Raw genomic sequence first — 14,091 nt, 5'->3', positions numbered from 1 at the left:
TTTGTTTAGTTACTAATTCTGACTTTGTTTTCTTTCATGCCTGTAGGCATTTACGATTGTCGCAGTATTTAATGCAATGACCTTTGCCCTAAAAATCACACCCATATCTGTGAAGGCTCTGTCTGAGGCATCTGTTGCAGTGGGCAGATTTAAGGTACAGCCTTAAAGTTACGATGAAAAATTAACTTATCATCATACATTGAAGTGTATATGTGGGGTGGAATTCTCCCAAAAAAATTCAAAATGTTGAATTTGCATAAAAACTGGAGTAAATTCTGCTGTTTTTTTCAAACTATGACACAAAAATAAACATTATGATTAACCTTGATCATTGTGACATTCTCGGTTATTGTATGGCGATAGATGTTTAGTCAGCATGCTTAAAGTACATCTGCCTCTACTGTATAAAAACATGTAAGGTCCTTTTTGATAGATCTTACCAAATTGTACCAGAATTAGATCAGTCAGAGTTGGAGGATTTACTAAAAAAACTCAGTACGTAAAGTATCCCTCAGTGTAGAACAGGGAGCTGAATGATAGATGTGACAACACATCAATAGTTTAAACAACCAAAGCCTGTATTACTTTTTGGAAAGTAAACTGAAAAAGATAAAGAATATAAAATTCCTGATTTAATACTATGATATAATTATTACTAATTTCTCAGCTAATGACAAATGTCATATGGTGCAACTCAATTGTGTACTAATTCTCATTATCTATCCGGCAGCCTCCTCTTATTCAATGGAAGTTCTACTGTAAATGCCTGTTAAAGCATGCAAGCAATTTTCTTTTACAAAATTAGTGTAAGTGGCTATAATGGTGCTGTGGCAAATCCATGGCATGTCAGTAACTTCTGTTGGACAATACCTGTAGTCTTAGAAATAAGGCTTTAATTGGTTCAAAGTCAGTTTCAAAAACCATTTTGTACTTGAAATCTCAAGCACTGAAGATTGATGTGGTCACATGATACATGTGACAAGTTAATTCTCTAATGTGTAAAAATGCACTTGAATGGGAAGGACTGCCAGCATCAGTTTGGCAAGCACCTAGAAGAATTTTGTATGTGTGAATAAATTTGATTATGGCCCAGAACAGTTTAAATTCCAATGGGTGTGACTTGTCTTACCAAGGAAAAAAAATACAGGCAGCTTCAACAGTATGTTAGGAAGGATCAGAATTTTATTAAACAATAGAATTACCAGAATTGTAAATGTTATTATGAGGAAACCACTGCTACTGCAGTTTGTTAATTGTTGTTCATTCTCATAAGTAATAGAATAAATCATCTAATTAAAGGTTGTAATTGTGATTCCTTAACAGACTGCTGCAATTGTGATTTTTCCCAAAGCAGTTGAGGAAGTCAGTTTTGGTAGACAGGCCAAACTTTCTATGAACTGAAAATTAGTATTATACTTTAAATATATGATGTTATACCACCAGAACAATGAATCCTGTATAATAGATTACACTATATAGTACGGAATACTCATTGGCGTAGTTTTCAACATTGCGTGGTCGTGTAAAATTTGATAAAATATACAGTGCAGGCAATTTGACCGAAATTCCATCTGCATAATTTCAGCCTTTCAGCATAACTTCCTATTTCCTTTTCTCTCATCTGATTTCCTATTTGCTTCATCAACTGTGGAAGTGAATTCCACATTCAAACCACTCTTAAATAAATAAATTGCTCTTTATTTCCTTATTGGATTTATGGTCCCTTGTTTACAATTCTGCCATAAATGGAAACATTTTTTCACATCATTCCTGGTCATTCCAAGTTAACCTGGTAGTAATTTTGAAGACTTATATCAGGTTTTCTCTTTTCTAATGAAAAATACCTCAGCCTGTTCAATCTTTCCTGAAAGCTGCAATATCTTCGTTCTAATGCCGTCCTGATAAATTTTTTTTGTACTTTCCCCAGTGCTGCCATATGCTTTTTATGGTATGAAGACCAAAACTGTGCACTGAGATTTAAGTCCAGCCTGACTAGGCTAACATAACTCAAGACTTTTAAATTCTGTAGCCCTAGAAATAAATCCCAGTGCTGTATCAACATGGGAAATAACCTGTCTGCTACTCATTTTATATTTGTCCCAATTTTATTTCCATTGACTTCAAGTATTATTTTTCACTGAGAACAGTATACAAAAGGTTAGTGTAAAACTTCAAATGTTAACACTACAATAAGAATGTCCAAGAACAAAACTAACAGGAAGAAAAGATAAAGAATAAAATGAGCAATAGGCTACCATTCAATTTGAAAAAGAAACTATAAATAAACGCTTTATAAACTGAGATACTATCAAGTACCTGCCAAATGTTTGCAAGATCAGTTTTGTTGGGAGAACTGTGTGGGGCTGATTTCAAAGAATCCCAAATGAAATGAATTTGTCCACCTTTTATCCACGTCATAATCAAGGCCAATAAATTTTTAAATAACTGTTCATCAACTTGTATTTGTATAAGATCTTTTAACATAAAATTATATCCCATCGTTTTTGGAAGTTTAAATCAGAGGCAAGATTTTTTTATTTTTTCATGGGATGTCAACCTCACTGGCAATTCCAGCATTTGTTACACATCCCTAATTGTCCTTGAGTTGAGTGGCTTGCTAGGACATTTCAGAGGGCAGCTAAGAGTCAACCATATTGCTATGGGTCTGGAGTCACTTGTAGGTCAGATTTCCTTTGTAAAGACATGTCAGTGAACTAGATGGGTGTTACATCAATCAGTGATAGTTGTCATGGTCACCATTACTAAGACTGATCTTTAATTCCAGTTTGTTTAATTGAATTTAAATTCCACTGGCTGCCATGTTGGGATATGAATTCACATCCCTAGACCATTAGCCTGGGCCTTTGGATTAATAGCCCAGTGGCAATACCACTCACTATACTACCATCTCTCCTGTCTTTCTGTCCTATCCACTTTGAATTCATTGGTGTTCCAGAAGTACTAAACCCAGTATTTTGTAATATTTTAGGAACATTATTTTGTTATGTTTATCACAATTTGTCTCCTCATCTCTTCAGCATTTGCTTTTAATGGAAGAACTAGAAGTTGTAAGAAAAGAGCCCGATAGTCCACATAGTGCCATAGAGTTTGTGAACGCTAGCTTGGCATGGGAAAAGAGCAGTACCTCCTCCTTAGAGTGGCAATCAAAATTAAACAAGGATGAAATAAAGAAGATAAAAGAGAAGGAAAAAGTGCTGAACAAGAGAAAGAAGAATGTGTATGTTGAAGGTGACCCAGAGAGCTCACTTGCTGAACAAAATGACCATCTGTTACTTGACACTAAAATGCAATTTGACCGTGACAACGTACATGTAAAATTATCATCTCCAAAGCTCAAACTTCAGAGTGTCTTGCACAACATCAACCTAACTGTGGAACAGGTATACTTACTAACATTTTCAAGATGCTATGCATCAGAATTCCTGTTCTAAATCTTTGATTTTTTTTTGTTGTTCCTCAGCAAAAATATAACTTTGTTCAATATACTTTTAATGATGAATGCTTGTGATTATCAAGGATGTGATCGCTGAGAATGAGACAGTTATTTAACATTTGGTTAGGTACAGCATTGCTGAATGCTAATTAAAATGCCCTTATTAATCTTTCAATGACGTGCCTTCATCCCAAAGTTTATATAGTTCCCCTTTCTATCGTATCAATGTGATGGCAAATGTTAGTAATACAATATTTAGTGAATCATTGCAAAAGCAGAATACATGTCAAATACTAGCAAATTTCCCTTAATGTTGCTCATGGGAAATTAAATCATAATGCTACTTAATTAGGGAAGAAGCACGATATCACACAACTAAAATTTACTGTCCTTCTGATAAGTGGAATTATTTCTTTTTAGGACTACTATTGATCAGTGTTTAATTTTTGTTTATCAGAGAACATTGCCAATTGGAATGTGTTCTAAATTTCAGGCTGCAGGTGAAGAGAACCTCATCCTTAAAGGACTGTGTTTGTTTCTCCTCCTTTGTAAATATTTTTTAAAACTTTTGTAGCATCTTGTACCATATTGGATATAATGTCTGGGGGATAGTGGATTTATACCTGTATTTCTGCATTGCTCAGAGTGACCTGGAGGATACCACTGTTTTAAAAAGGGGTATTTTGGCATGTAATGCATTTTGAGACTTACTGATTTATAGCTATACAGTAATTAAAAATAGAATTAATTATTGGAGACTGAATGCTGGATATTTCCATGGCAAAATATGCATACATGGCCTTAGTTAAATATTGGCTTACTTCTGTGATCAACTTTTATGTGATCAACATTTATCTTACCTCTTGAAGATCAAGGCTTGACAGAAATATATACCAAGGTTAGAGCTAGTAATCATAATAAGGTAAAAAAAAATGCTGGAATTCTGAAATAAAAATGGAAAATACTAGAACTACACAGTCCGTGAGCATGGGTAAAGAGAAAAGACAGGATATTTTGAATGTACTTTTCATCAGACTTACTTTGCTAAAATGCTCCCAAGTCCCCGTGCCTCTCTGGCCCATATCCTTTCTTCAGCTTGCGATCACAGGGAAATGAAAAAAAGATGCTTGCATTTGAGTGAAGTTTTTAATCAGAAAGCTGCGAGGGCATCTATGTTTGAATGTAGAATGTTAGTTAAAAGTTACTAGACAGAATTTTCCCATCCTGCCTGCCATGGGAATTCTAGTAGATGGGATTCGGGTCATCTAAAGGTCCATTCACCTTGGGAAGAATCTTCTGGCTTTGGGGTGAACACGGCCAGAAAATCCCACCCACTGTGTTTAATCCAGCAATGTTGATTATTTTGGAGTATAGCAAAATAAATTATAATTATTTAAATAAGTGAGTTCAGTCATTAGTAGGGGTATATGCAAAGACATTACAGCCAGTTGACATATTGGGGGATGGTGCACATTATTTCATCCCTTGAGCCCTGCTATTATATAAAAAAAATTGGGCAGTATCAATCAGCTTCAGCATATAATGAATATTGGATCTAATTATAAGATTGTTTGACATGACCGAACATGAGAATATACACCAAAACCAAAATTCATAGCAATAACACATGTATCTCAGACACTATACTATCTGGCTGTTTGAAAGAAAACCAACAAATCTTTACAATTTCTATGCCAAATCTATTTTTTTTTCACTTTAATCTGAGCAAATGGATTATTTATGTCTCTTGTTACTATTTTTTATCATTATGGAAGATACATTGACTTATTTTAAATGCTTACAAGAGTTGCGACAACTGTTGCTCCATGGATTTAAATAGCTGCAATTCAAAGAAGAGCTGTCATTCAAATAATCATTCAATCAAACAACTTTGGTTGAACTCTGTAATATGGTTCCTCTTTAAAGCCTATAATCCTGGAGATAGGTTCTAAAGGTCAAACCATTTACATCAATTTAGGCTGTGGACGTCAAAATTATTGTAATTAATTTTATATGGCAACTGAACTTGAAATGATAGTAACCAAACTGAAACAAGACCAAGAATACTGATATTTTGTTATTTAATTGATAATGGATTCCTTCCTTAATATATCAAATCCATGATGTAAAGCAGAATCTACTATTTATGTTTGCAGGGTTTTTTAAGTACATAATCAATTTATGAATGAAAAGTTATCATGATTGAGAAAGGTAATGCTTATTTACTTGATTGGTGTTTTTCTAAGATGCAATGGAGTGTCTAATAATTAATGGGACTATCATTAATGAGAACATTTAGTTGTCCAAGAGACACAAATTTCAGTGTTTCATGTATGCACGCATTATTCCTTATATTTCCATCCAAGTCTGTATTCCCCTGAAGTAAAGACTTGGCTCTTTAAGCCTATCTGAGTAACTATTGTTCTTGTAAGCGTCAAATCATTCTTGTAACTCCAAGGACATTACGGGCTATTATTGTTTCCATTGCCACATTTGTAGTGCTCTGGAGGCTTTTCACAATTAAAAAGTTTGGACCACGTTGCTGACCACTTCTTGCACCACCAAGGCAACATTAATGATGAAGAAGGCTGTTGTGGATGTATCCCTTTTATGCACCAAAATATTATGAATGCATATTATCCTGATGTTATACTGTCAAACAGGATGATGTAATGCCGGATTTGCAAACTTGAAACACAGAGGTACTGTCTACACATGCATTAATCACGCAAGAGAAAACAAGTGTAGAAAGCCAAAGTAGACCTTGAACTAGGGCTATTTAAAAGACCACTCAAGAATAGGTGCCTTTTTTTGTATGTGTTCAGATGAAGTTGTTGGAAGCACTATGGAGTATTGTTGGAGAACTTTTGTGATAGTTGCTGATTACAGTCAGGGAGGCAGTGGAGTACCAGTGGCAGTTGTTGTAGTACCTTTTTGTCTGCAACATGATTGGCAGATGCAAAAGTGTACATTTTGTAAGAGGAGGGGGTCTCTCCAATGAAGGACCTATCTACCATTTAAGGAGCAATACTCCTACATTCAAATGAGCCAGCAGCAATGTATGAGGGGGCTCAGATTTTCCCAGCAAGCTTTCCTGGACCTGTGCAACTTCCTTCACCTTTGCACTAAAGGGAGGGTGGTTCTCCCAATAGCTGTGAAGGCCTGAGCATTTATGTCTTTGACAGGAGTGTGAGCATTGTGAATATCTCACAATTTGAGGTTCATTCCACCATGCAAGCAGTGTAGGTCTACGAAAAAAGCCAGGGAGCTACCCATAGTATTGGGGAGCAGACAATTGGCCTGCTGAACATTGCTTCCACCTATACCTTTTGGACGGGTCAATTGAAGTAGAAGGCCAGAGGGAGACTCCCAGTTTGTCACAATGTACTGCTTCCTTAACAGCCAAACTATTATGAGGGTACAGCCATTACCTCCTGCCAATCAGAGGCCATCTCTAGAGAGGAGAAAATTGACTGGGAGGTGGAAATGAGATACGGGGCAACATGGATTCCATGCAACTATATATAGCAAGAGACAACAGACTGTGAGACTTAGTTTCACCTGAAACATCAAATTTTCCCATGGCAAAAATAACCCCTTCTAATCTTTCCCCCCTCCTCAATCATTGCCCAAACTGGTGCCAGTGACCCATGAATCAAAATCTATTTATTGCTACATTAATCCTTCAGCCATACCTCTGATCTTATTTACCCAGTGCTCTCAGCTGCGAGAACAATATCTATCCCCCTAAGAATATAGAGGGTGTAGAAGTACAATTAATAGTGAAATTAGGAAGGCAAAAGGGGGACAAGAGATTGCTTTGGCAGCTAAGGCGAAGGAGATCCCAAAGAGCCTCCGCAAATATATAAAAGGCAAAAGAGTAACTCGAGGGAGAGGGACTCTTAAAGATCAACAAGGTAGTCACAAGAGATGAGTGTGATCCTAAATGAATATTTCTCATCTGTATTTACAGTCAAGAAAGACATGGATGTTAGGGAACTTGGGGAAATAAATAGTGATGCCTTGAGGAGTATACATAATACAGAGAAGGAGATTGTGGAAGTCTTAAAGCGCATCAAGGTATATAAATCCCCAGGACCTGATGAAGTGCATCCCAAGACGTTGTGGGAGGCTGGCAGGAAATTGCAGGTCTTGTAGCAGAGGTATTTGAATTATCGACGGCCGCAGGTGAGGTGTCTAAAGACTGATGTGTGGCAAATGTTGTGTCTTTGTTTAAAAAGGGCTGCAGGGAAAAGCCTGGGAACCATAGGCCAGTGAGCCTCACATCTGTAGTGAGTAAGTTGCTAGAAGCTATTCTGAAAGACAAGATCTACAGGCATTTAGAGAGGCAAGGACTGATTAGAGACGGTCAGCTTGACTTTGTGAGTGGAAAATCAAGTTTTTGAAGGGATAGCCAAGAAGGTTGATGAGGGCAGTGCAATTGCGTTGTCTACATGGACTTTAGCAAGGCTCTTGACAAGGCACTGCGCGGCAAGTTGTTGCATAAGATTAAATCTCACAGGATCCAGGGTGAGATAGCCAATTGGATAGAAAATTGGCTTGACGACAGAAGACGGATGGTGGTTGTAGAGGGTTGTTTATCAAACTAGAGGCCTGTGACTAGTGGTGTGTCTTAGGGATTGGTTCTGTGTTTACTGTTATTTGTAATTTATATTAATGATTTGGATGAGAATTTAGGTGGCATGGTTAGTAAGTTTGCAGATGACACCAAGATTGGTGGCATAGTGGACAGTGAAGAAAATTATCTAGGACTGCAATGGGATCTTCATCAATTGGGTCAGTGGGCTGATGAATGGCAGATGGAGTTTAATTTTGATAACTGCGAGGTGATGCATTTTGGTAGATTGTTCCAGGGCAGGACTTATTCAGTTAATGATAGAATGTTGGGGAGAGTTATAGAACAAAGAGATCAAGGGATACAGGTTCATAGCTCCTTGAAAGTGTACAGATGGACAGGGTGGTGAAGAAGGCATTCAGCATGCTTGGTTTCGTTGGTCAGAACATTGAATACAAGAGTTAGGTTGACTTATTGAAGTTGTAAAAGATATTGGTAAGGCTGTGTACAGCTCTGGTCACCCTATTATAGAAAGGATATTATGAAACTAGAAAGAGTGCAGAAAATATTTACTAGGATGCCCCTGGGACTTGATGGTTTGAGTTATAAGAGGGTGGATAAATTGGGACTTTTTTCCCTGGAGCATAGGAGGCTTAAGGGTGATCTTATAGAGGTCTGTAAAATAATGAGGGGCATAGATGAGGTAGATAGTCAACATCTTTTCCCAAAGGCAAGGGAGTCTAAAACTAGAGGACAGAGGTTTAAGATAAGAGGGGAGAGATACAAAAGGGTCCATACAGGCAATTTTTTCACACAGAGGGTAGTTGGTTTCTGGAACGAGCTGCCAGAGGTAGTAGTAGAGGCAGATACAATTTTGTCTTTTAAAAGCATTTTGACAGTTACATGGGTAAGATGGGTGCAGAGGGATATGGCCAACTGTGGGTAATTGGGACTAGCTCAGTGGTTAAAAAAAGGGTGACATGGACAAGTTGGGCTGAAGGGCCTATTTCCATGCTGTAAACCTCTATGATTCTATAATTATACTTTCCCTACTATGACCATATACTTCCACCACTTGAATGACACCCCCCCCACCAACTGTACTATGGCCATCCTCCCTACAAACAGTTTCAAGGGCTGAAACTCCTTCATTGCTACCTTCCGAATTCTCATACCTGCTTCTCTTGCAGTCACATCATAAGAACATAAGAACGTAAGAAATAGGAGCAGGAGTAGGCCATCTAGCCCTTCGAGCCTGCCCCGCCATTCAATAAGATCATGGCTGATCTGTTGTGGCTCAGTTCCACTTTCCCGCCCTCTCCCCATAACCCTTAATCCCCTCTCTTATCAAGAACCCATCAACCCGCTTCTTAAAAATATTTAGCGAGGCAGCCTCCACCACTTCAACGGGCAGAGAATTCCAGAGATTCACCACTCTTTGAGTGAAGAAGTTCCTCCTCAACTCCGTTCTAAACCGCCTCCCCTTTATCTTGAGGCTGTGCCCCCTAGTCCTACTGTCTTTTTTGAGCGGGAAGAGTCTCTCCACCTCTATCCTATCCATCCCATTCATCATCTTATACGTCTCAATGAGATCTCCCCTCATTCTTCTAAACTCTAACGAGTACAAGCCTAGTTTATTCAGCCTCTCCTCATAGCTCAATCCCCTCAACTCCGGTATCAGCCTAGTAAACCTCCTCTGCACTCCCTCCAGGGCCAAAATATCCTTGCGCAGGTGCGGCGCCCAAAACTGCACACAGTACTCCAGCCTGTCTCTGACAATTGACCAATCTGAAGTACCTGAACTAAGGTTCTGCCTACTGGAACAAAATATCCAGTTACTTTCCCCCTTCCTGATGCATCACAGTAGCCAAAGTATGGACTGCAGCTTCTCAACTCTAGACAAAGTTCCCTGACCTACAGACACTGCAGATGTGGATGCTATGGATCAAACAGTTGTCTACCTACCTCCACATGCTGCAACTTCAGTATATAATCTGCCCTGCACCCTTATTTGTTTTTTATTTAACTAAATGGATATTTAAAGTTAGAAGTATCACTCAACAATTATTTGTAGTGTTGTAATCCCAGCTGATGTTACTACTAGACAATCAGGTCCCAGAATGGATCCTAACTTTTATTTTTTGTTTGGAGATGTAGATGAACAGAGTCACAGAGCTGCCAATTAACTTCCAACAAAAGAATCAAGTGTTTATTAAACAAGAAAAGATTAACTATAATTCACTACTCCCTCATCCCAGCTATACCTTTACAGCTATATATAGCTTTTTAAGATTAACACAAGTTACAAAATTTATTTTATACTCTAATGTCCTCAATAAGTACACAGTAAACCAACAGGTCCACATTCTGAAACCAAGTGCTAGATCCCATTGAAAACACTTTCTGTGGATTCCTGATTAACCACACCCCCTACCCCTCCACCCCTAGCTACTTGTCACACTATGAGCCAGATGACCTCACTGGAACTTTGGCTTTCAGACTTTCCACCCTTGAAGAATACACTTTGAAATCTTCTCCCACAGAGAAGATTTCTCTTGGATGCCTTCACCAAGGATCTGCATCCAGGATTTCAACCTCACCTTTCAATGTTCTTCTGCCCTGCATTGCCAAGTACATTCAAGCTTCCACACAATTTTTCAGGTACCCAGCAATGCCAACACAATACCATTGCTTCACAGGCTATATTAAAGTGTCATTAACCTTTTCACCTCAGATGCCTGGCTTCTCGTTAGTTGAAGTCTCCAGGTATGAACCTTGCAGCCCTATAACTGGGATGCTCTCTCTCTGCTCTTGACTCACTGAATAGAACTATTTTCCAAATTTCTGTTCTTTGTTCCTTTAACTTCCTGGCATTCACATCCCTTGATTTCTGAGGGTTATTTAGCTTCTGGGACTTACTTCCGCCCCTCTATATTGTCCCACCTGTACGACAGCTTCTGTGGAAAGCTTCTTAATTACTCTTTAGTTAAGGGGCACTTTAGAGTTGGTAAATAGTCCATCACATTCTGAGATAGATCCTAAACATTCATTGTGTTAAAGTGTTTTTCTCAGGCTACCATTGCTTCGTTTGATAATTATCTTCAATCTTTGCAATTTGTTTCTTATTTTTTCTCCAATGGGAACATTGTTTGCTGTCTATTCAACCAGATCCCTCATGCTTTTAAATACCTCCATTTAATGCCTCAGTAATGTCTTTTGGTGAAGGAAATCTGCAATCTTCACCCAGTCTAGTCTACGTGTGACTCCAGACCCACAGCAATGATGTCTCTTAACTGCCCCCTGAAATGCCTCACAAGCAACTCAGTTCAAGGGTAAAAAGGGATAGACAACAGATGCCAGCATTGCCCAAATCCCGTGAAAGAAGGTGTTTAAAAAAACTTCCCTCAACTTTCTTTTCTCCATGGAGAACAATATCAACTTTCCAAATCTTTCTACGTAACTAAATATCTCATCCATTCTTGTTCATCATTTGTGCAACCTCTCATATGCTTTCATATTCTCCCTAAAGTGTGGTGTTCAAAACAGTACACAAAAGCGACATGGACAGCTGGGTGGGAAAGTGAAGTTATTCACTTTTGTTAATAATAAGAAAAATGCAGAACATTTTCTAAAAGGCATGAAGTAAGTATTAATTACTTAGAATTTCTTGGGTGTACTCATGCAAGAAATGCAAACAGTTAACATGCAGGTACAGCAAACAATTAGAAGGGCAAATGATGTTGGACTTTTATTACAAGAGGAATACCAGAATAAGGAAATCACGCAGCAATTTTGTAGGGCTTTGGTGAGACCGCATCAGGAATACTGTGTACAGTTTTGGTCTCCATATTTAAAAAAGAATATACTTAGCTTGGAAGTCATACAGCAAAGGTTCATTCTATTCATTCCTGGGATGAGAGGGATGTTAGCGGGTTGTCTTCAGATGAATCACTCAATGAACCTGCATTGGCAGGTTTTGAGTTGTGGTCCTTGTGCTCCAAATTCTAGCCCTATCTTGGCAATCCTGTAAAGGGATTGTCCAGGATGAGAGATACTATCTGTGAATATGTATATTTATCAATTATTGAAAGTGTCTGAAAGGGTGCTTTGATGACTACTTGTGTGCAGCAAGGTCTTTCAGTACTTTGTGAAGTTATTTCTGTCACTGGCTGATATCAATTATCTTCTCCCCTCTGCTCCATGCCAACGTTCCTTTGCAGAGAAAAGATGTTATAATACACAGGAGGTAACTAAAACTTTGGACCTTGGCTGATGGCAGTGTGACATACCTAGATTGGTCATTGATTTCAGATTATGTGTGGTCATCGCCATTCTTGGTCATCAAGCAGCCATTTAGTAATTCTTCTGACATCAACATTATGGCCATAATTTTTCAGATGCGGGGTTGGGTGGGGGGGATGGTTTCCTGCCCCACCACCGATGTTGAACATGACTATTGGCGGGGTGCCTCTCCGTTTTCACCCGAGGCCTCAGCAAAATAACTTCCCTGGTCTCCCATGCTCTTGAACTCTTTCCACCTGTCTCAAAATTGGGGCTGGTGAGTAATGGTCCTGAAATAGTCATAAGTTGTCCACTTACAGGCTTTAATTTGGGTGCGAGTGGGTGGACCAGCCTAGGCCTAACCTGTCCCATCATAATGTTGTGGAAGATTTGTTCGAGTGGGCAGTGGGAAAACCATTTGAGAAATTTAATGAGCACCCTGCCTTGTAATCCCCTGACAGGCGACTGTCAAATTCTGCCTTAAACTTTCCAGCTAGATTCTTTAAAATATAGATGTCTCTATTGAATGGACTGTGACCCTTATTCTCCCTTTTGTTTTCTAGGGTAAATTGGTGGGAATCTGCGGCAGTGTGGGAAGTGGAAAAAGTTCCTTGATATCAGCTATCTTGGGTCAGGTAAGATCTGGTTCTATTTGAAACAAGATAGTTTTGTTTTAAAACAATATATATCTCAGAAATTTGTATAGCTTTTATAATGAGTAAAAAATAGTGGGCACTCTTTGGTGTGCTCTACTATTAAAAATTTCCAGTCAAAAAAAGGTTTAACGTAAATTTAAAACCGATTAAGTTATGAATAATATTAAGAGCCAGAAAAAGCCTCCAGTCATTGGAGAAGCACCACAGAAGAATTTGAAAATAAGGTGAATCAAGTTGAACAAAGCTAAAGATAGAAATTGCTGCGAGTTGCATTATTTTCATTTCTGTAACATTGTTCCCCCATTTGTGGCATTTTTTCACATCTTATTAACCTAACATGATTATCAATCATGCATTCAATGAATACTGCTTGTCACATGATTTCACAGCTTCCACTCATCACAAGCTCAGTCATACATTACAATTGCTTAGATAGCACCTTTCAAATACTGATATTATAATTAAAATAAATGTTTCATAATTGGATTCTGTGAATAACTAAAATAGGTTATTGTTTCGAAGTTACTTGAAAACATGCTGGCCCTGATACATCAGCCTTTGAAGGCACTTATTCTATCTTTCTAATAATTTAAGGCTGCAATTCTCCCAAAAATAAGTTCTAACTGTCAAATTTGGGGGAAAACTTGTGCAAATCATGCCAGTTTTTTCAATGCAACTTCACATTTAAATCTCTCACACTCTGTGCAATGCAGAGGTCACAATCGTAAATATAATTAAAAGCTTGAGGGGGCAGGGCTTATTCACACCAGAAGCTAACAGGCTTCTAGGCTTGTACTCGTTAGAGTTTAGAAGAATGAGGGGAGATCTCATTGAGACGTATAAGATGATGAATGGGATGGATAGGATAGAGGTGGACAGACTCTTCCCGCTCAAAAAAGACAGTAGGACTAGGGGGCACAGCCTCAAGATAAAGGGGAGGCGGTTTAGAACGGAGTTGAGGAGGAACTTCTTCACTCAAAGGGTGGTGAATCTCTGGAATTCTCTGCCCGTTGAAGTGGTGGAGGCTGCCTCGCTAAATATTTTTAAGAAGCGGGTTGATGGGTTCTTGATAAGAGAGGGGATTAAGGGTTATGGGGAGAGGGCGGGAAAGTGGAACTGAGCCA

General features: G+C 38.5%; 1 protein-coding gene across 3 annotated transcripts in view; it reads left to right on the top strand.

Annotated features, from left to right (window-relative positions):
- LOC145342242 (ATP-binding cassette sub-family C member 5-like) overlaps nt 1–14,091 on the top strand; it is a 188,064-nt gene that overhangs the window by 82,170 nt on the left and 91,803 nt on the right. For all 3 annotated transcript variants that reach the window (XM_080187638.1, XM_080187637.1, XM_080187636.1), the window contains exons 10-12: nt 47–154; nt 3,039–3,401; nt 12,875–12,946. In XM_080187638.1, coding sequence (XP_080043764.1) covers nt 47–154; nt 3,039–3,401; nt 12,875–12,946 — 543 coding nt within the window. The remainder of the gene's footprint in view (nt 1–46; nt 155–3,038; nt 3,402–12,874; nt 12,947–14,091) is intronic.

The sequence above is a fragment of the Carcharhinus amblyrhynchos genome, chromosome 4, assembly GCF_965287045.1.
Source record: "Carcharhinus amblyrhynchos chromosome 4, sCarAmb.v2.hapA, whole genome shotgun sequence".
Taxonomy (NCBI): Eukaryota; Metazoa; Chordata; class Chondrichthyes; order Carcharhiniformes; family Carcharhinidae; genus Carcharhinus; species Carcharhinus amblyrhynchos.
Note: the sequence above shows the minus strand (reverse complement) of the source record. Positions and strands in the feature narration are given on the sequence as shown.